A 20,791-nucleotide genomic window follows, 5' to 3' on the forward strand; every position below is an offset into this window, starting at 1 on the left:
ACTTGTTTTTGTACAGCCCACCAGCTAAGAAAGGTTTTTACAATAAAATGTACATTTTTAAAAAATATAAAAACCATTTTTAGTTTGAGGATCATGCGAAAACAGGCAACAGGCTGTATTTGGCCCACAGGATATAGTTTGCTAACCCTTGAACTACACCATCAAGATATTTGTGGATACTCATTTTCATTCAGTGTGTTAGCACCCCCTCCCTTTATTTTGTGTTCTATTCAAATCTGGAAAGCAAGCCATCTTAGTCTTTGTCCAAGTCATTGAAAAGAATATTAAATTACACTGTGCCATGCACAGATCCAAGCTGACATCCAACCGCTTTTAAATACATCCAACTACTCTTAAAGTCCAAACTTTTAACTACTTCTTGATCCCATTTAATTGTGTTTCTCTCTTATGTCTCTCCATCTCTTCAACAAAAAATGACATGAGGTAATTTGTCAATATCTAGGCAAAAAAAAAAATGTATCTGTAATATTTGCCTGATCTACCAGTTTAATAACCCTGTCAAAAAAAATAAAAAAGGTTCCTCAGGAATGAACTATTTTTGATGTGGCCAAGCTGGTTCTTTGGGATCATCTCTTCATTTTCTAGTTGTTCACTAATATCTAATAAACCTTCCCAGAATGTTGCCAAGAATCAAAAGCCATGCCCACTGGCTTACAGCTTACAGATTCTATTCATTTTTTCCTCTTTTTGCTTTCATCTGGAAAATTGAAGCATTTGCCCTTCTCTGGTTCTGTGGCATTGTTCCCATTTTCCATGATCTTCCAGATACCACTGACAATGGTTCAACAATCACATCTGCCTTTAAGCACCTGAAGAAGTGGTTCATCCAGGCGGGGTGATTTGAAGTCATCAGCAGAGTAGTTAGGAGCTCTATAATTATCTTGAGTATTAACTCCATTAGTCATTTTGCTCTGTCATTTCCAGTATAAAAGTTATTCTCCTTGGCAGAGGAAAAAGAAACAAAATAAGACTTGAGCAACTCTGCCTTCTCTCTCATCAATTATCATCATACTATCTGCCCAAGCAACAGTCCTATCCTTTTTAACTATTTTTCTCCTAATATAGCTAAAAAAATAACACCCCTCAAAACAAAACAAAAAAAGACCTCCCAACAAACTACCTTTTTGTTGTCCTTATGCCAACCTCAACTAATTCTTGGCTTTAGCTTTCCTGATGTTGTTTTTATATTACTGTGCCACACTCATATCCATCCTCTGTGACCTGCTCTGGCTTCTTTCTTTTATACATTAATTTTTATAGTTTAAGTTGGTTTGTGAGTTCTCTGTACTTCTATCTCTTCATAAAGATCCTATTTTTCCTTAGCACTGGAATTATTTCCTTTTGTGTCTTTGGAATTCCATTCTTAAGTATGTCCCATCCTTCCTGGGTTGATTTCCTCTGTAGCATTTTAGTCCCTGGATCCTACCTTTCTTCTGAACCTCTTAAAATCTGCTATCCCAAAATCCAACATTAGAATATGCTCAGATTTCAGAGTAGTCACCTCTTCCACATTGTTCCTATGATTCTCACCCTGGCAATCAATTTCTCCCCGTCAGTGAGAGTCAGGTCCAGAATGGTATTTCTTTTTTGGCTCATACACCTTTTGAAGGATGAAATTATTACTCAGGTATACCAGTATGTTATTAGTCAGAGGTAAGGAAGGAGGAGGAGGAAGAAAAAGGGGTAGGGGAGAGAGAGAATGAAAGAGAGAGGAAGAAAGGAAGAAAGAGAAAGAAAGAGAGAGAGAGAGTGAGAGAACACTTCAAAAGACACATCTAGGTAGCTGACATCTCCCCTCACTATTATATCATGCCTCCGTACTAGGCATGATACCACCTATTTCCTCTTTCTGTTCAGATGATCTATAGTAGACTCCAGTGACAAAATCCATTTTTATCCTCCCTCCATTTACCTTCACTCAGATACTTTCCCTACTCTGTCTCTTGGATTTCCTTGATTCATATACTCTCCCTCCCCTGGCTCTTGGATTTCCTCAAATGAGTAATATACAGTGTTGCCACTCCTCCTTTTAAAACAAATCCTGCTTCTTTTGAACAAGGTATTCCATTCCAGAGTCATAGTCAAGTCATAAATTTTGTCCCATCAAATTTCAGTGATACCTATGAGGTCAAATTTGCCTGCCTGCTTTCAAACTTCTAGCTCCTCTTGTTACTTTGGGCATATGTGTACAGACATTTGGTGCCAGGAATTCTACTACTGGCTCCTTTCTTGGATCATCCTCTTGTGAATTTGAGTATCTCAGCTGCTATACTTTTTTAAGTGTTTTTTTTTTCATTATGAATTTTATAAACATCTACAGACATGAACATTCTCATATATTCAAAAATATAAAGAGTCTTGTGTATAAAATCATGAAGCTATAATAAGCACAACATGCATTAAATTTGACCCAGCATTGCTAATTCTTCCAGGCATATTTATGCCCCCTTTTGAATTTCTTTTTCCCTCTTCAATATATTTTTTAATGTTTGATTGACATTCTCTTCCTTTACATACTTAACTCAGCTGTTATTCTTTCATTCTTAGCAGCTCCTCTCTTGGTATCCAACTTGGGAACTATACATAATAGCTATCACATAGAGTCTTCTTGCTCTTCTTTATCTCGTATTTTTTAGTTTAAAATCCTTTTGATTAGATTTGCAAGATACTTGGCAAATACCTTCTTACTAGCCTTTGTCAAGAACATTCTGTTTCTGGCTAGGGATCCCTAATCTCAGATTGCTGCCCTTGTCAGCCCCACCCTTTCACTTATTTTCAAACTTCCCCTGTTTACTATTGGTTCATTTTCTACCACCTACAAATATGTCCATGACTCTCCCATTCTGAAACAACTCTCACTTGACCCTTCCATTCCTGTTATTATCCCATCTCTTCTGCCCTTTGTAGCGATAATCCTTGTAAAGGCTGTGTCAGCTCCAGGTTCCTTCACTTTGCTGTCCTTTAAACTCCTGACAATCTGACTTCCAACTTTATGCATGTCTTGAAACTGCTCTCTCCAAAGTCACTAATGATCTTTTAGTTGCCCAATCCTATGGCCTTTTCTTAGTCTTCATTTTTCTTAATCTTCATCCAGTCTTTGACACGATGATTACCCTCTCTTCTTTGATATTCTCTTCTCTTTAGGTTTTTGGGACACTGTTCTCTCTTGGTTCTTCTACCTGACTGTTCCTTTTTATGTCTCCTTGTAATCACAGGTGTCTCTCAGGGTTCTGTCCTGGGCCCTCATCTCCCTCTTTACTTCTTCAGTTAGTGATCTAATTAGCTCCCATGGATTTAATTACCATCTCTGTCTTGATGATTCTCAAATTTACTTATTTTGCCCAAAACTTTCTGCTGACTTCCAGTCTCATGTCTCCAACTGCCTTTTAGATGTATCAAATTGGATGTCCAGAAGACATTTTAAATTCAAAATGTCTAAAATGAAACACACTATTTTTTCCTCTAAATCCTCCCTCCTCCTGCTTTCCCTGTAGCGTAAAGTAATATTATACTCCCAGTCCATCAGGCTTGCAAATTAGGAGTACTCAGCATACCTTGTTGTAATGAGAGTTAAAGATCTCCCCCCTCCCTATTAATAGGCCTCACTTGGAGTCCATTAAGGGAAGTTTGATTAGGGGAGGCTTGTTTTGTAGGAAGGACCACACACACACACACACACACATACACACACAGACACACACACACACACACACACATACGTATACCCTGAGATGAGGTTTTTGTTTTGGGGCTTATTTTCTGGAAGAAGATTCATGTGCCAGATGAGTCTCTGGGGAGCCGTTAAGGAGCCCATCCCCCCAGCTTTGAAAACCCAGATGTTGGTGCTTCTCTCTCTGGTAATGATGTATGTATGTAATGGTCAGACAGTTGGATCTTTCTGTTGATCTGTGATGTATATATTACTTATGGTCAGACACTTAGAAGCCCTTACTCAAATATAGAAACCATTACTCAAATACACTCTAATGGCTCTCTACTGGTCTTCTACGTTAAATATCAAATGCTCTGTTTGACTTTAAAGTCCTATACAACCTGGCTCCTTCCTACTTTTCCAGTCTCTGTATACTTCATTCTTGTCCAAATATTCTACAGTTCAGCTAAACTAGCCTTAAAGTTCCTCCCACATTATTCCATTTTCTCTTTGCCCTTTCACTATTTGTACCTTGTACCTGAAATCCTCTTCCTCTCACTTACCTTCACTTCCTGATTTTCTTGAATGATTTGCTCTGAGATTGTCATCTAATTACATAGTATGATAGATACATACACATGCAATATATTCTATACATACACATATATGTGCCTAGCTACTTGCATGTTGTCTCCCCAACTAGAACATGAGCTGCTTGAGGGCAAGGACCATGTTTTTTGTCTTTCTTTGTAATTTTAGTGCTTAGAATAGTAGCTGGCATATAATAAGAATTTAATAAATACTTGTTGATTGACTAAAATTACTTTTTAGGTTGCTTCATTAATTAATCAAGGGGGCATTATGTAATTAAGGGGATATAATATATAATTTGTTTACCAGGTGGTATTACACTCTAGCTATCCATCTAGTGGTTTTATGTAGGTATCATTTGAGCATGCATGGTGCTTTCTCAAAGGTTGGGCATTATGCCAGCTACTCACCAGAAGACACCTATAAGCTCTTAGATTATTCCCCCATCCCACCACAAGAGCAGCTGGGCAGATTGATTGAGGGCTAGTGACCCTCACTAGCTGGATTTAAAATTCAATCTGAGGGAAAAATGAAATTTCACTCTGCGAACTATTGGACTTATGAGGAAAATCTCTATTAACTCTCTCAGTGGCTCTGCCTCAAGCCCATATTTGGGAAATCTGCTCTCAACTGACTAATCACATTCATAAAATCTACATGACTAATCAACTGTGAATGACTTGGCTATTCTCAACAGTATAGCAATCCAAGGCAATTCTGAAGGACTTATGATAAAAATACTATCCACCTCCAGAGAAGAAACTAATAGAGTCTGAATACAGATCGAAATGTACTTTTAAAAACTTTACTTTTCATGTTTGTTTGGTCTGTGTTTTCTTTCACAACATGACTAATATGGAAATATATTTTGCATGACTGCCCAAATCCTGCACGTAACCTATATCAAATTGCCTGCCTTCTCAATGAAGAGGGAGAGGAGGAAGAGAGAGAGATAATATGGAACTCAAAATTTTTTAAAATGAATGTTAAAAATTGTTTGTACATATAATTTGGAAAAAATACTAAAGAAAAAATAAAATATCTAGATGTCTGACTTTTCAGTGGTCATATAGTTTACTAAAATTGAGCAAAATGAAGAACTATAATGGTCACACAGCAAAAATGTAAAGAAATTTCTGAGAAGGATACTGGAAAAGATTAAAGGAAGGGATTCTGCATTTGGAATTCATTGGTATTGGTTTTGCAAATAGGGGAAATAAGAGGAAGCAATAAGGAGCTGGGCTTTGTCTACTTGTATGATATCATCAGTCTTTGAGAATTCATAGCAGCTGCCAAACTGGTCTCTTCAACAACACAGAAGCATTTCCACATGGGAAAGCTGGTCAGCCTCATCCCTACAAAGCCTTGCCTCTATCTATGCTCCACAGGCTTAGGCTTTGCTACTACAACCCTCCAGCATTTGTTCCAGAACATCATTTGCTGCACCAGCTTGGGCTACAATAGAAGTAGCCCCGCAGCAAGCAAGCAGCAAGTGACTACTGGCAACTGTACTCCCCACTGACAGCATGGAAAGGATGGCCTGGAATTGTGGACCATAGTCTCTTCAAAGGCAAAAGAAGAAGAAATTCATAAATGTGGGAATGTGTATGCCTGGTGTCACCATGGTTTGTCTCCCCCTACCTCTTCTGAGAGAGAGGGACCACTTGAAGCAAATATTTGGGGAATATTTATACAACCTATTTGAGAGAACAGCATTTTGTAAGCTCTTAAAGCAATACAAAAACATGAATTAATAACAATAATATTAGCAAAATAGGAATAATTGTACTACTACTTCACAGGGCTATCATAAGGAAAATGGTACAGTGGATAGAGTGCCAGGCCTGGAGTCAGGAAGATTCATCTTCCTGAGTTCAAATCTGGCCTCGGACACTTATTAGTTGTGTGACCCTGGACAAGTCACTTAATCCTGTTTTCCTCAATTTCCTCATCTATAAAATGAGCTGGAGAAAGAAATGGCAAACCATTTCAGTATCTTTTCCAAGAAAGCGCCAAATGGAGTTACAGCTAAACAACACAGATAACTTAGCTATAAAATATAAACTATATAGAACTATATAAAAATGCTATACAAATGAAAGTTATTATTGTTAGGATGGACCTCACATATTAGTATCACCTCTACTCCAAAGTGAATACCTTCTACCTACTGTCTAGGCACTAGCTGGGGTAGGAGATAAGGGAAGCAGGAAAATGGTACCTTAAATGTTTCGGTCTTCAAGGAATTTTTAATCAACTTGTTTTAAAGTAATCATATGCAAAATAACTTGCAATCTTGCAAGATGCTTCAAAAACCAGTTATGTCGTACCTAGTAACAGTTTCTATGCTAGCAAAAGTAAGCTTATCCTGAAAGTGAGTGAAAAGTCATCTGTGGGTAATGCTTCCACATTCTTTAAGCTTCAGATCATAAACAAAGAGAGTCAGACAGCTGAGCCTAGTCAGGAAGCTAGATTTTGAGCGAAGAAAAATAACTAAATTAAAGCTTTCAGATGTTGTTGTTTGTCCTGCATTCTCAAAGAGGACGAATGACATCATAATGTTGGGGCCAAGGTACAGTGTGTTCAGCTGTGGCTGCTCAGTCCAATATGAGCTTGGCAGGCTCTCAGCAGGGACCCTTTAGCACCAAGAAATCAGGGGCTGGCCAGACAGAGCAGGAATCAAATTGAGAGATTTTCATTCTGTAAGCTTTTTTCAGAACTAAATTTCCAAAGTAAGCACAACCTCTGACTCTAGGATATGAGCCAAAGTAAGTTTGCAACTCAATATTTAGTTCATATTAGTAATCATTCATATTAGCCAGGATAGTACTATGTAGAGCCTAAATGTTTGAAATTCTTTAAAATCTTACTTTATGTTGAATATATGATTATATAAATTATTTTAGTAGGTGGTGATATGTCAAGCTATTTTAATGGAGTATATTTTTATATCAAAAACAGAGAAAAAACATATTTAAAGTATCAAAATGTGAGCATTATTTCTGAAATAATAGTTAAATACTCCTGGAATGAGCAGCTACATGGCACAGTGAATAAAGTGCTAGGTCTGGAGTCAGAAACTCATTTTCCTGAGTTCAGATCTGACCTCAGACACTTACTACCTGTGTGACCCTGGGCAAGTCATTTAACCTCTGAACTGCCTCAGTTTCCTCATCTGCAAACCACTCCAGTATTTTTGCTAAGAAAACCCTAAATGGGTCATTAAGAATCAGAGATGTAAAAAATGACTGAAAACAATAAAACTCCTGCAATGATTCTGTCTTCTTGACCTAGAGTACTCTTCCTGTCATGCTACCTACCATAATTGGAGGTATAGAGTGTCAGTTAGAGATAACCTGGAGATAGTAGGCTATGTAATGAGGAATTTTGAGTTCAAGGTTCAAATCCTAGCTCTGGCATTTGCTACATGACCTCTATGGGCCTCAGTTTTCTCATCTTTAAAAAAGACAGTTGGACTAGATGCTGTTTGGGCCCTTTCCAGGGCTAAATCTATGCTCTTGTGAACCATCTCCAAGAAGAATGTCCTGCAAATCCACCTATTTTGGTGACAGCAAATGTCACAGTTGTTTCAGTCATGTCTGACTCTCCATGACCTCATTTGAGGTTTTCTTGATAAAATTGATACTGGTGTGGCTTGTCATTTTCTTCTTTAGCTTATTTTATAGAGGACGAACTGAGGTAAACAGGGTTAAGTGACTTGCTCAGGGTCACACAGCTAGTGTCTAAGGTCAGATTTGAACTGATTCCAGGGACAGTGCTCTATCCACCATGCCACCTAACTGTCTAAATGTTGCAAGGTCCTTGTCAAAGCTATGGATCCTAAGTACCTTCTTTTAGAGGATGTGTGTGGCCTCAATCCTGGGGAAAAGGAAGCCCTACCCATGGAGGAAATAAGAGCTGTGTTGAATATATGTTTTGCATTTTCTGTTTGGTGAAGCAAAGCCTATAGTATATTGGTCAGTGTTGTGGACATGGAATCAGGAAGACATGAATTCAAATTCAGCTTCATTTACTAGCCATGTGACCTTGGATAAGTCACTTAATATCTCTCCGCCCCAGTTTCCTCCTAAATGGGGATTATAATAGCTCCCACCTCACAAAGTTATTGGGAGCCCTAAATGAAATAATATATGTGGAGCCCTTGGCAAAGTGCCAAGCATAATATAAATGCTAACTATAATGATATGAAGATGATCTGTTGCATTGTTAGCTTAAGTGCTTGCATTAGAGCCAAAGGTCTTCTACCTATTGGATAGGAACCTAGATGAATGCTAAATTCTGATATTCTGAAAGGGAACTCTGAGTGGAAGTACAGATCAAGGGGCCTTTTTTGTGGGATGACCCCAAAATTGAGCCCTGTCTGTATAAACCCAGAATTTTTCTTATGAGTCACAAATTAGTATACCCGTTGGCTTCAGATGCCTCAGTACCCTCTATATTCTACCTACCTTCTGTTTTGGACAAACAGTATTTTGCTCAGTTAGGCTGGCCTCATACAATATAAAGGAGTATATCCTGGGCTTTCCTCATAAATCTATTCTTTTCTCCTCTAAACGTTAAAAAATTCTTATGTCTATTAGCCCCCACCAACTTCACTGAAGCTCGCACTAAATTAGTGATTTTAAAAAATAATCCATTTAATTCATATGACTTGTTGATGCACTTCCATTTTTCTTTCCCTTGAAAAATTAACCAGCTTAAAACTCGTATCAATCTATCATCCCAAATAATTTAGGGGGAGGATGTTTTTGGTATAGGTACATGGCATATAGAATAAATCTGAATAGTGAGTGGAATTAAGGTCAGGCTGTGCAGCTATCCTGCCATGAGATGGTAAGGGCCTGAATAAGAATATGAGATACATTACACTATAAGGTCTTTGAGAGGAGAATTTTTTCTTTAACTTTGTATTCATCATAGGGATTCATGGAAAGTATTTTATGAACAAATGTTATTGGCGGTATGTTGAAGGATGAAAACAAGAAAAACTTTTCTTAGCCTTTTTCTTAAAAAGTTAAAGATCTGGCTTCTTGACCAGGCTCAGCTACCAGACTGTCCTTGTTTGTGGTTCAAATAAAAACTTTTCTGATAAAGGGGAAAAGGAATTCTTGAGTATTCTACATTCCAGCTGCCTGAACTGGATTAAAAGTACACAATTTTTTGAATTCAAATTTGTGTACGGAACAAAGCTCCAGCTAAGAGAATAACTTTGGGTCCAGCTAATGAAACAATGTCCTCTAGCAGTGAGATGCATAGAATTTCCATCTTTGCTATTATGATATTCCTGATGAAACCAATGTAGTTTAAATAGTGCACTTAAATGGACATGAAATATTACTAAGAGTTGCAGAGCTGGTGCCAATGTGCTGTAGTAGTTTCCTCATTTGGAGTTCCCTTATCCCATGAAATCACAAATTTGATCCCATTCCATTATTGTTAAATTATGTTTATCATTGCTTATGGTGACATTTTAATAAAATTGTCTCTGTATAAATTTTCTATTTGGAGGTTTTGTTTTATACCTTAATGTGGAGTTTTACATATGTAAATGTCTCTCTACTCCCTTGTATTACTGTAATAACTTTCTAGGTAGTTTCTTCACAAGTCTTTCCTCCACCAATTCACTTTAAAAACTGTTGCCTGATTAAACTTCCTTAAAAATGTTTTTATTATGTCACTCCACTGCACAAAAAGCTTCAATGTCTCCCTATTGCCCATAGGATAAAATCCAAACTTTTGTCCCACCGTTCAGAAGCAAATTTAAATCCTACTGGCATCTACTGTGAAACTTCTATTCCTGATAACTGTGCCTTATCACTATCCACTATCCCAATAATACAGAATGTTCAAACCTGCCTATTTTTCACTCATAGTGCTCCCTCTACCTGAAATGCTCTCCTAAACCTTCTTCACTTATGTGAATACTGCCATTCATTCTTTTAGACCCAGATCACATTCTCTTTTAAACAGCTGCTACCAAACTAATCCAGTCACATTGATTCAATCTAATTCAATAAACAAATAAATTATATTTGAGAGAATATATAGCACTTTTTATGATCCCAAGCTTCTCCTTGAAATAAAAGCCCAACTTATTTTCAACATGAATATTCTTCCTGTGACTCTATGTGACTGTTTATTCATGGAATACCACAGACTCTGAATACATTTTTTGGGTCACCCAAAGGGCACTGGAGAGGAGCATGGTGGTTGTGAGCTGCAGCATGTTGCCAGTGAGGAATTGTGCAGAAGAAACGGTATACTGATTATTATCCTGGCTTCTAGTGTGGGCTTACAAAGAGAAAAACAAACAAACCAGTTTCTATCCTCCAAGAATTTCTATTCTTTTTTGGGGGGGATGCAAAATGCACCCAGATAAATTAACACAAAGCATATCCAAAGTAATATAACTTGGAAGGGAAGTGTTGTTCACTTGGAAGATCAAGAGGGTGGCCCATAACCAGTGCTTTGAAGGAAGTTAGGGATTTGACATGGCAGAGGTGAGGTGAGAGTTACATAACCAGAAAGGAAGCAGACTGGTTATTTAGTAAGAGTGAGAAATAATTGAAGTACCAAGCCCTTATGTTCCACTGGAATCCACATACTGTCAAGAGATCTAGAAGAAGGCTCCTGGCTTTTTGGGGGAAACCTGTGGAATATTTGATGGAAGACAAAAGGATGAGGTGTAGACAGGTTGTCATCTGTACTATTAGAAAAAGTGGCCACATGTTCAAAGATATCACAGAACAATGAAAAGTATGGATGAAACACTGTGCTTTACACTTAGGGATATAAATATTTAAAAAAAAATAATAGTCTGTGTTCAAGAAGTTTACATTCCAATGGGAAGGCGGTATGATATATTAACAGAGAAGCATAATGGCAGATAGAATGATAAGGACAGATGAGCGTTCCAGACAAAATGCTAGGAAAATATGGAAATGATACCAGAGCTGAGTCTTTGATTTAATTCAACAAATCTTTATTAAGCTCCTACTTTGTTCAAGGAACTATGCAAGTGCTAAGGAACAAAGAGAAAAAAAAAACCCAAAAGTTTCTGTCCTCTGGGGGGATATAACATCATGCAGATAAATAAATACAAAGCATACATAAAGTAGATAAATACAAAGCATACACAAAGTAATATAACTTGAAGAGCTAATATAACTTAGCTTGAAGGAAGCTGAAGGAAGTTAGGGATTTGGCATGGCAGCAATGAGGAAAGAGTATGCCATAGACATGGGGGATCAATTTGTGTGAAGGTACAGAGGTGAGAGACGGAATTTTGTGAACCAAGGAACAGCTATCAGTACAACTGGACTAGAATACAGAATATGTGAAGAGGAGTACTTAATTTAAGTACTTAATGATGTGAAATACTACTACTATGAGTCTAAGTTGCAGTACCAATCTGCCATAGTTCAGTCCTTCCATACCACCTGTCAGGACTACTTCTTGAAAAGCCTCCTAATTGGTCTCCCTGCCTCCTAACCATCATTCACAGAGCTGTCAAAATAATCTTCATAAGGAACAAATCTTCCCATATCATTCTTCAGAGAATCCCTATTGCCCCTAGGATATCCAGTCTTCAGCCTAGCATTTAAGACCCTCCACAATCTGACTCCAACCTGCCTTTCTGTTACTTCTCAAAACAACTGTAGCTCCCACCTTTCCATCCTCTGCAGTTTTTTGTCCAAGTCCTTCCATGGGGGTCTTACTCAAATTCTCTAGACATTAAAAGGGCACCACTAGTACATGTGACGTTCTTCCTATGTTGCTAGCTGTTTTTTCTTCAAATCATGCATTTCTTTAGTGAGAAGTTACACTTGTTTCTCTTATATAAATTCCTTGTTTGTAATAAATTGCAGCCATCATGCCCACCATATCTCTCTTCATTACCTTTTGGATGATCCTCAACTTAAATACTTTGGAGATTAGTAGTGTTCCATGATTCACAGCCATATAATATTACTGGAGGAATACTAATGTTAAAAAGTTGAGTTTGTGTTTGAAAACTGGGATGATTAAAAGAACCTCCTAGTATTCCAAAGACAATGCATCACAGAGAAGTATTTATTAAATTTAATATGTAACAAATAATTGAATATATAATGTTGTAAGGGCAAGCAAAGTAGGATCTTTTGCTGTTTTTGTTTTAGTATAATCAAGAAGTATAATGTCTCTGTTCCAGGATCCATGGCCATTTAGATTGTAAGGCCAAGGATCCTGAATGGGTGGAGTGTGATGGCAAGCAAAATAGGATCTTTTGCTGTTTTTGTTTTAGTATAATCAAGTGACTCTGGTTGAGTCTTGCCTTTATCAATCAAGAGTCTTTATTAGGAGTAAAGTACAGAAACAAGAGTTTCTTTAATTAGAAACACTATATATATATATATATATTTGTATTGTTATTATTTTAATGTGATTAAAGATCTTCCCTGACCATTAATGGGTCTGCCCATTAAGGGGAGTTTGATTAGGGAAGATCTGTGGGAAGGCCCATGCCTTTTGTTAATGAGGCACTGGTTCTCAAAGGGTGTGATACCCTCTGGCTCTAAAAAAGGTATAAATACTCTGAGTTGAGGTTTTACTTTGGGACTGACTGACTGGAAGTGTTTGTTTGGCCAGACAATGACTCTGGGAAGCCACTAAAGAGCCCACTGGCTTTGAAAACCCAGATGTCAGTGCTTCCCTCTCTGGTAACCATGGTCAGACAGCTGGACTTGTCTGTTGAATTATGGTCAGGCAGAGGAAGCCATGTCTATTGATCTTTGATTTCTCTGTATTTTCTTTTAAGTTCAGGGTGCTGACTCCCCTGAACTAGGTGAATAATATATATCCTTGGTTAAAGGAATGATACATGTGATTAAAGTGATTGTTAACCCCTCAAAAGTCACCTTTCTTTTTATAAATGCAGACCTAAGAACCTGTGATAGCAGGCCCCCTGTGTATGTTGGGGTGCTTACTGTTACAAATATGTAGATGGAAATTGTTATAAAGCCTTAAAAAAATCTAAAGTAGGTTTTGATCTGGTTCTCCAGGAGTATGTCACTGGGGAAGTAGTGAAGAGAAAAGGGGAGGCAGGAACAAGACAGGGTTCAGAGATAATGAAGTTTTAAGTCTACATGATTGAGAGGATGGTGTACAAAGATGAGTACTGATTCGTGGTGGTTGAACTCAAAGGGCAGATCTAACAACTGTGAATGGAAGTTACAAAGAGGCTGATTCTGACTTCATGTAAGGAAAAAGCTCTTTGAAATCAAAGCTGTCCAGGGTGGAATGGGCTGTCTCTGGAAGTGGTAGATTCACTGGCTTTGGAAATTCTTAATGCCAAAGCTGAATACCCACATTTTCAGGTACAACTTGGATAAGATTACCTTGAAACTGCCTGTCATTCCGAGTTTCGGTGATTTTTCTATTGTGTCAATTCAGCAAACATTTATTGTAGTACCTATTTGCAAAGCCCTGTGATAGGTTCTAGACATTCTATGGGTCTCTGCCTTCAACTTGCATATCAGGGACCCTGCCTATACATCTTTTCATACTAGCACCCACTATTTACATATACTAGTAAATCGAGAAATCTTTGTCCATTAAAAAATATATATATCATAAATAGACACTATTAATGGACAATGACCTTAGCTCAGAATTGAAGTGGAAGAATAGTGGAGTGAGCTAGATTTTTTTAGGGAAATGGCAAAGTTTCTTCCTGAGGGTGTGAAAAATGATTAACAACCAACATCTAGGGGAGATTCAGAGGCTCTCCCTTTTTTCTAAATTTCTCATTTTAAAAAATTCAGTTTTCTTGAAGGACATTACTGATAATGAGATTGCAATGACTCTCCTAGATCTTAATCAGACCCCACCCAATCTTGCAAGGAATTTAATCTAGGTTGGGGAAGTCCACCGTGTACTCCTCAGGCTTGGGGAAGGGGGTACAGATCCTTTTGTCTAGATAGCCCAAGGCTGCAGGTGGTCTGAGTAGAAATAGTCTTCTCTGTCCAAGGGTGATGTGATGATGGATGACATGAGCCCCTCATTGGAAGGGTAGATAAACTATGAGCCCCACTGCCATGGCTGTCTTTGGTCTAAGAGAGGCAGCCAAATGACCATCCTTTTATTAGTAACCTGCTGTTCTTAGTAATAACATGATTAAATTTCCCAGGAACTATGTCTCTTGAACATTTTTCAACATCACAAAAAGAAAAAAGGATCATATTTTATAGCATGAATATTCTTCTGGTAATGACATATGGCTGTGACACTACAGTCTTCAAAGAACTAAATTTAAGGATTAATCAAAGGGCAATGAAAAGGCACACAGCAGGGCAGGTATAGTGCTTGAGGAAGAGCACTAGATTTGAAGTCAGAGGACATGGGTATGTCACTGTACTCTCTGGACCTCAGTTTCCCCATCTAAAAAGTCAGGGGGTTGGACTCAGTAGTCTCTAAGATTCTTTTTCAGTTTTAAAATTACAATCATTACGAACATGTAATTATGTAGGGATAGTCTCCAAATCTGTGTAGGGAATTCCAGGCGAGGAAATTCCCTCTACCAAAGCAGTTGTTTCCTAATTAACAGACTTAAGATGGTTAGTTGCCTAACTCTTCCATGGTCATACGGCTAGAATATGCCAGAGGCAGGCCTTGAGCTGTCTTTTTGACTTTAATGATAATGATAGCTAACATTTATATAGCACTTACTATGTGCCAAGCCCTCTGCCAAGGGCTTTAAAATCATCATCTCATTTGATCTTCTTAACAACCCTGAGATGTAAGTGCTATTATCATCTCCATTTTGCAGGTAAAGAAACTGATGCAAAAAGAGGTGAAATGACTTTCCCAGGATCACACAAGTAGTCAGTGCTGGAAGCCAGACCTGAAGTCTGGTCTTCCTGACTCCAGGCCTAATTCAGTAACTCTTACAGATCCTTGACTCCACCATTGTTCCCCCTCCCCTCCATTTTCTCTGGCCTACCATCTCTGGTGCTGGAGCAGGAAGGGATCCCCCAGGATACCTGCCAGTGCTCAGGATGTCAGGGACGAAAGCCTACTTTCACATCTCCTCAGGATTTTTCTGACTGAATCCTACCAATCCTACCCTTTCAAAGATCCAATATGGAGATACGGCTCAAGTCCATAATAAGCTGACTCACTCAAATAATTCCTTAATCATTCCCTTAATAAAATGTGTCTAGGTCAACAAGTTATTCAAATGAAGATATCCTTCCTAATCAATGCTCCCAAGCTGTCAAGTCCCTAAGAGGAGTCTCCACATTCTAAAAAAGGAAATTCAATACCTATCAAGGACCCAAAATCAAAGTAAGGATAAACATGGTTAGAACCCATCTAGTTGAGCAGGTGCCCTTATTGGCCCTTTGCTGCATTCCTTTTCTCATTTACTTCACATTTTCTAGATTTCTGAGTTTTCATTCTCAACTTTTCCTTGTGTAACACTGAATAAGAATTAAGAAATTTCAAAGTTGGTGTACCACAGTAATGATAATATAGTTGGAATAAAAACGGTGTTAGAAGTGCTGAATTCTCATCTTTGCTAATTTCCTTATCTGTAGAGAAAGATGTCTAAGATTTTATCTTAGTTCACATTCTTTAACAAATGATTTCTAAATGTAGCAATATAAGAAATAAGAAATCTCATAAAACCAAGTGTAAAAAACACTGGGAATCTCTGGGTTCCTGATCACTTCTCCCTTCCAAAATGAGCACTGCTCAAGACATTGCTTAAACCACTAGCTTCTAGTCTTTTTGAAGTTGAAATATCCATGGATCCGTGACAAAAGCTACAGTTATCTGTCACTTTATGCCTGTGTAGGTACTCCTTCAACAGAAGCAGGTTCTACCAAAGGAACCTTCAAATTTTTGCTTAGAATGTCAATCCTAAGGAATTCTCTTTAGGCACATAGAGGTTGCATGATGTGCCCAGGCTTAAAAGCCAATGTGCCAGGGGCAGGACTTGCACCCAACTCTTTTTCATTCTTGTCTTTGAACTCTTCCACTACTCCAGGTTATCTCTAACCTTATTATCTGATTTGGGCTGGCAGGGGTGGGGAACATGTGGCCTCCAGGTCACATTTGACCCTCTAGGTCTTCAAGTGCAGCCCTTTGACTGAATCCAAACTTCCCAGAACAAATCCCCTTAATAAAAGGATTTGTTCCATAAAATTTGGACTCAGTCAAGGACCTAGAAGGCCACATGCTGCCTTGAGGCTGCAGGTTCCCCACCCCTGGATGGGAAACCCTGTGTCTGGTTGGGGAAATCTCTCCCCTAGTGCAAATCAACATCTCCTCTGCTGCTTTAAGCGTTGCTGGAGCATTGAGAGGGTTCGACAATGTGCCCCTTAAGTCACTATGTGTCAGAGTCAGGGTTTTTTGGCCTCACCGCCTGCTCCTCTGGTCCACTCCAGTGGTGTCAAACTGAAAAAAACGGGCAATACTAATCCACACGCAAAAACCCCTGCCACTATATATTGACTTAGCTTTAAAATGTAATTTTAACCGTTTTATTATATTTTTATTTTGTTCGCTCCTTCCCAATTACATAGTAATCTGGTTCTGGGAGTGTGGCAGACCCACAAGCAACCTGTGTCTGACACCTCTGTACTACACGGCCTCTTCTCTGATTTTTAAAAATTACTTATTATTAGATCAGTGCTCCGCGCTAAACGCGGGGATCTGTTTATGAATTCAGTTCTATTTACAGGGTAATGTATTTACAAGAGCGACACGAGGGACTCAAGAAACCTACGGCCCTGGGTATCTTCTCCCCCGGACTTGGGCAGCTCTCTCCCCTGCCCTTCAGGCATCCTCATCACAGCCCATTCCAAAGCCTCTCATCCGGCCGGGCTCTGGCCCTGGTCCGCGGACTTAAGGCAGATGGGGAGGCCAGGGGCAGGGGGCTTCTAGTTTCCCAGTCGTTGCCCGGATACCAAAGGGGCACCTAAGGGGTCAAGCAGTGACACACGACTCGCCCACCTCCTTTTCCGTCTCCCCAGAGACACCTTCGACGGCTCTCTCCTCGGGTTCAGGGAAGCTCTTTTGTTTGTCAAAAAAGTATCGGTCCGGCTGCATAGGGAGAAAACGGGCGGCCCAGGCCTGGGGAGCCGCGTCCCCCTCAGGCAGGCCAAGGGACTCATAGTCGACCCCTGGCGGCCACACGAGGGCGGCGCCGTCCACAAGTCATGGCTTCCTTCCGTCTGGCTCCGCGCAGGGCAAGGACAAAGAGAGCTGGGGCGAGGTGGAAGGGAAGAAGCCTTTGGAGAGAAGAGTGTGAGGAAGAAAGAGCCTAGCAAAGAACTGGATGAATGACTGTTGGCCAGCCGACCTACAGTTAACCGGAAAGGGCGGGCTCTGGCTTGCCTCTCCCGGGCGTCCTAGCGACTTCCGCTTCTATTCCCGCCCCGTCGGCGGCCTTTCTCCCCGACGATTGGCTGTTGGCTTTGGTCATATGACGCCTTCCGTTAAGCGCGTCTCCGCCACCTTGTTTTTCTTTTCCGGTAAAAGAGAGTCGAGTTGTTTTCAAACTCTATGCTCTTTGGGGGTCCCGGCGCGGAGAGTTGTGGGAAGGTGGAGGAGTAATGGTGCTGGCATAATATCGGAGGGCCGTGGGACCTGAAGTAAGTGATTCCAGAGACCTCTCTCTCTTTAGCTCACGGGGAAAAAAAGAGTTTTTTGGGGAGCAGTGGGGCTGGGAGATGTGGAGAGGCAGGAGAGCTGAAGGGAGAAGCCAAGCCGCACGGGTTCTAGGGCCCCGGGGTCGGGTGTGAAGGGAAGGCCCGGGCTCGGGATGCTGCTGGCGCTTTCGCCTTTGCTGTCCGTCCCCGGGTCTCCTCGGATTTCCGGTGGTACTTCCCCGAGTCTCCCTTTTGCATTAGTTACCGGGGGCCCTGCCGCCCTCACCCCCCATTACTGCGTAAGCCTCTTGAGGGCCGACTCTGGGGTATCTTCTTTTGTATTGTTGACGTCTGGAACATGGAGACCTTGGCTGGAAAGTTAGAATTTACAAAAGAAAACATAACCAATTCGTGCCACATCGTTATGAGCTGCATGCTCATTTGGGGCAATAAACTTTAAAAATAGAAAAAAACCCAAAAAGACCCTAGGTGCCCCACGGCCTTCTGGGCCACCGCAGGCCGTCCTGAGCCGTATCTGGCCCCTCGACCCAGAAGGTGAGGCCGGAGACCTTGCGCAGCCCTGCCTGCCTCCCTGAGTCTGATGGAGATGAGAAAGCCAGTACTACTTGCCAAGGCTTGTGGCCCTAAGAATGATCGCTTCCTCACCTTCCCAGGACTTGTAATTTGCTATGGTAGGTCATTGTTTGGGGGGCGAGGGTGTTCTCACAGTCTACGTGCCGTGGTGATGTTTATGGTCTTTCAATAAAGGTACAGATAGAAAAAGTTACAGAAAAGGGGATGGTGGTGATGCGTTCAGTTAAATGAATTTTGAAAGCTCTTTTGCATAGGATTTTAACTGTTTTTAAAACTAATAATTTTCTTAAGTATGGACATGTGACTGAATATAATTGTATATCCATGAAGCCTCGAAGATGACCACAGCGGCAAGGCCTACATTTGAACCTGCAAGAGGTGGAAGAGGGAAAGGGGAAGGGGATTTGAGTCAGCTTTCAAAGCAGTATTCAAGCAGAGATCTACCTTCTCATACGAAAATTAAATACAGGTAATAATGACTAAATGTTTCTTGTAGAGAGTTTTTCTTAAAAGGCAGAAGAAATTTTGTATGGGGTTCTGTAACGACCTCTTCTGGATAATAGGGTGTTGCTATATATGTCAGTTACCAGAGAATTAGCAATAAAATATGAACATTGACATAAATTTCATTCTTTAATGTATAATGAAAATTTTTTTTTAGTGTTGGGTACACAGGCACATAAACACAACTATGTCTGTGTCAACGCACAGACATGATGATCATAAAACTCTTCTGTGCCATGAGATTGTGTTTTTTATGGTCCTCATATCTAATTGAGATTAAGTTTTTCTTTCCTGCTAAACATGGCCTGACTTGACACTGTACGTAAATTCAAGCATATTTAATTAGTGTCCTTGCATTTAGTCCATCCTACCAGTAGTAGCAAGAACTTTTTTGATTTTGAACTTTATTTTCATCATTATACTCCTGATTACTTACTGATCAAAAATCAGACTCCAGGTATCCCAAGTACCTCACACATGCATTTAGACCTTGAAGTATTGTAATGGGTTTTTAAGCACCCATATGAATCTCTTACCTATAATGTCTTTGTGCTAATACCCTGGCTTGTAATTTGAGTTTCAGGCATTCAAATATATTCACTCCCCATCTCATATTACTTGCTTTACCCTTTTCTATACTCTACAATAAAAAAATAATCATTACTGTCTAAACTCCATAAATGAGATGAATAAGATAATAGTCATTTAAATACAATGAGTGTATGCCAAGAAAAGCTAGATTCAGATTGAATCCAGAGGTCAAGTATAAAGGTGACACCTACTAATGCTTTAGTTTTCTCAAAGCAAGATGTGTTGAGCATAAAAGATAATCAAGGAGACAGATGTGACCATGTTGAGACTTGCTGGAATCATGAAATTAAAGTAGAATCAGAATAATACATTAAGAGCAATTAATACCTACTCAGTGCCAGTCTTAATATACACTTCTGGAACTTCGAAATGGTCGTAACAGGTTTGAAAAGTATCCTAACACATCCTCTACAATGTTAATGAAACATAGGATCCATCACTGTAAGGTAGCTATAGAAAGAGATTCATGCTGCCTCTCCAAGAAGGACAGAGATTGATAAACATTCTTAAAGCACATAATAATCAAGTCTAAAAGCTACAGAAATATTTTTAGACCAAGCAGACATTACTTCACTGGGCACTATAGTCAATGCCATTAGTTTTGTTCAGTAAAACTGAAAATGGATAACCTCTAGAGGGATTGTTTGAAATGGCTAAGATCCAAGAAGAGAATCAGAAAAATGTCACAGAAGATATCCACCGAGATTCTGCCTTAACCAACAACATATTGACAAAGAAGCATTAAACAGATGATTTAGTTGTGGTTTTGTTTGAACAGGTGGAGGAATTTATGATAGCAGTCCAGGTCAGTGCCATCAGAAATGACACAAGGATTATCTTTAAGGAGCTCAGACATAGTAGTAATCAATTAAGGAAACAATAGAAATTATGAAACATTTTTCGAGTTGTAAAAATTTAGCTCCTGCCTTATGCCTAGTATGACATGACTTGATGGCTAGAATTATATACATCTGGAGCTATTATCTAACATAAAGTAGACTAACATAGACTAACATAAATTAAGTCTATACAACAAATACCTCAAAACAGGGAGAGCTCAATCAGGAAATTAGACTGAAATTGGAACATTGTCACAAACCAAACTTGTCTTTAAATCACCTAGACATAATTGTTATAGATGTATAAAAAGTTAAGAATGGTGTTTTCAATAACTGTCACCAAA

The 20,791-nt window shown here is 39.4% G+C and overlaps 1 protein-coding gene across 1 annotated transcript in view; it reads left to right on the forward strand.

Annotated features, from left to right (window-relative positions):
• Nucleotides 1-17,240: 17,240 nt before the first annotated feature.
• CWC15 (CWC15 spliceosome associated protein homolog) overlaps nucleotides 17,241-20,791 on the forward strand; it is a 38,382-nt gene continuing 34,831 nt past the window's right edge. The window contains exons 1-2 of the mRNA XM_072611306.1: nucleotides 17,241-17,922; nucleotides 18,844-18,982. Of these exons, the coding sequence (XP_072467407.1) occupies nucleotides 18,852-18,982 (131 nt within the window). The 5' untranslated portion in view covers nucleotides 17,241-17,922; nucleotides 18,844-18,851. The remainder of the gene's footprint in view (nucleotides 17,923-18,843; nucleotides 18,983-20,791) is intronic.

This window comes from Notamacropus eugenii, chromosome 5, assembly GCF_028372415.1.
Source record: "Notamacropus eugenii isolate mMacEug1 chromosome 5, mMacEug1.pri_v2, whole genome shotgun sequence".
NCBI lineage: Eukaryota > Metazoa > Chordata > Mammalia > Diprotodontia > Macropodidae > Notamacropus > Notamacropus eugenii.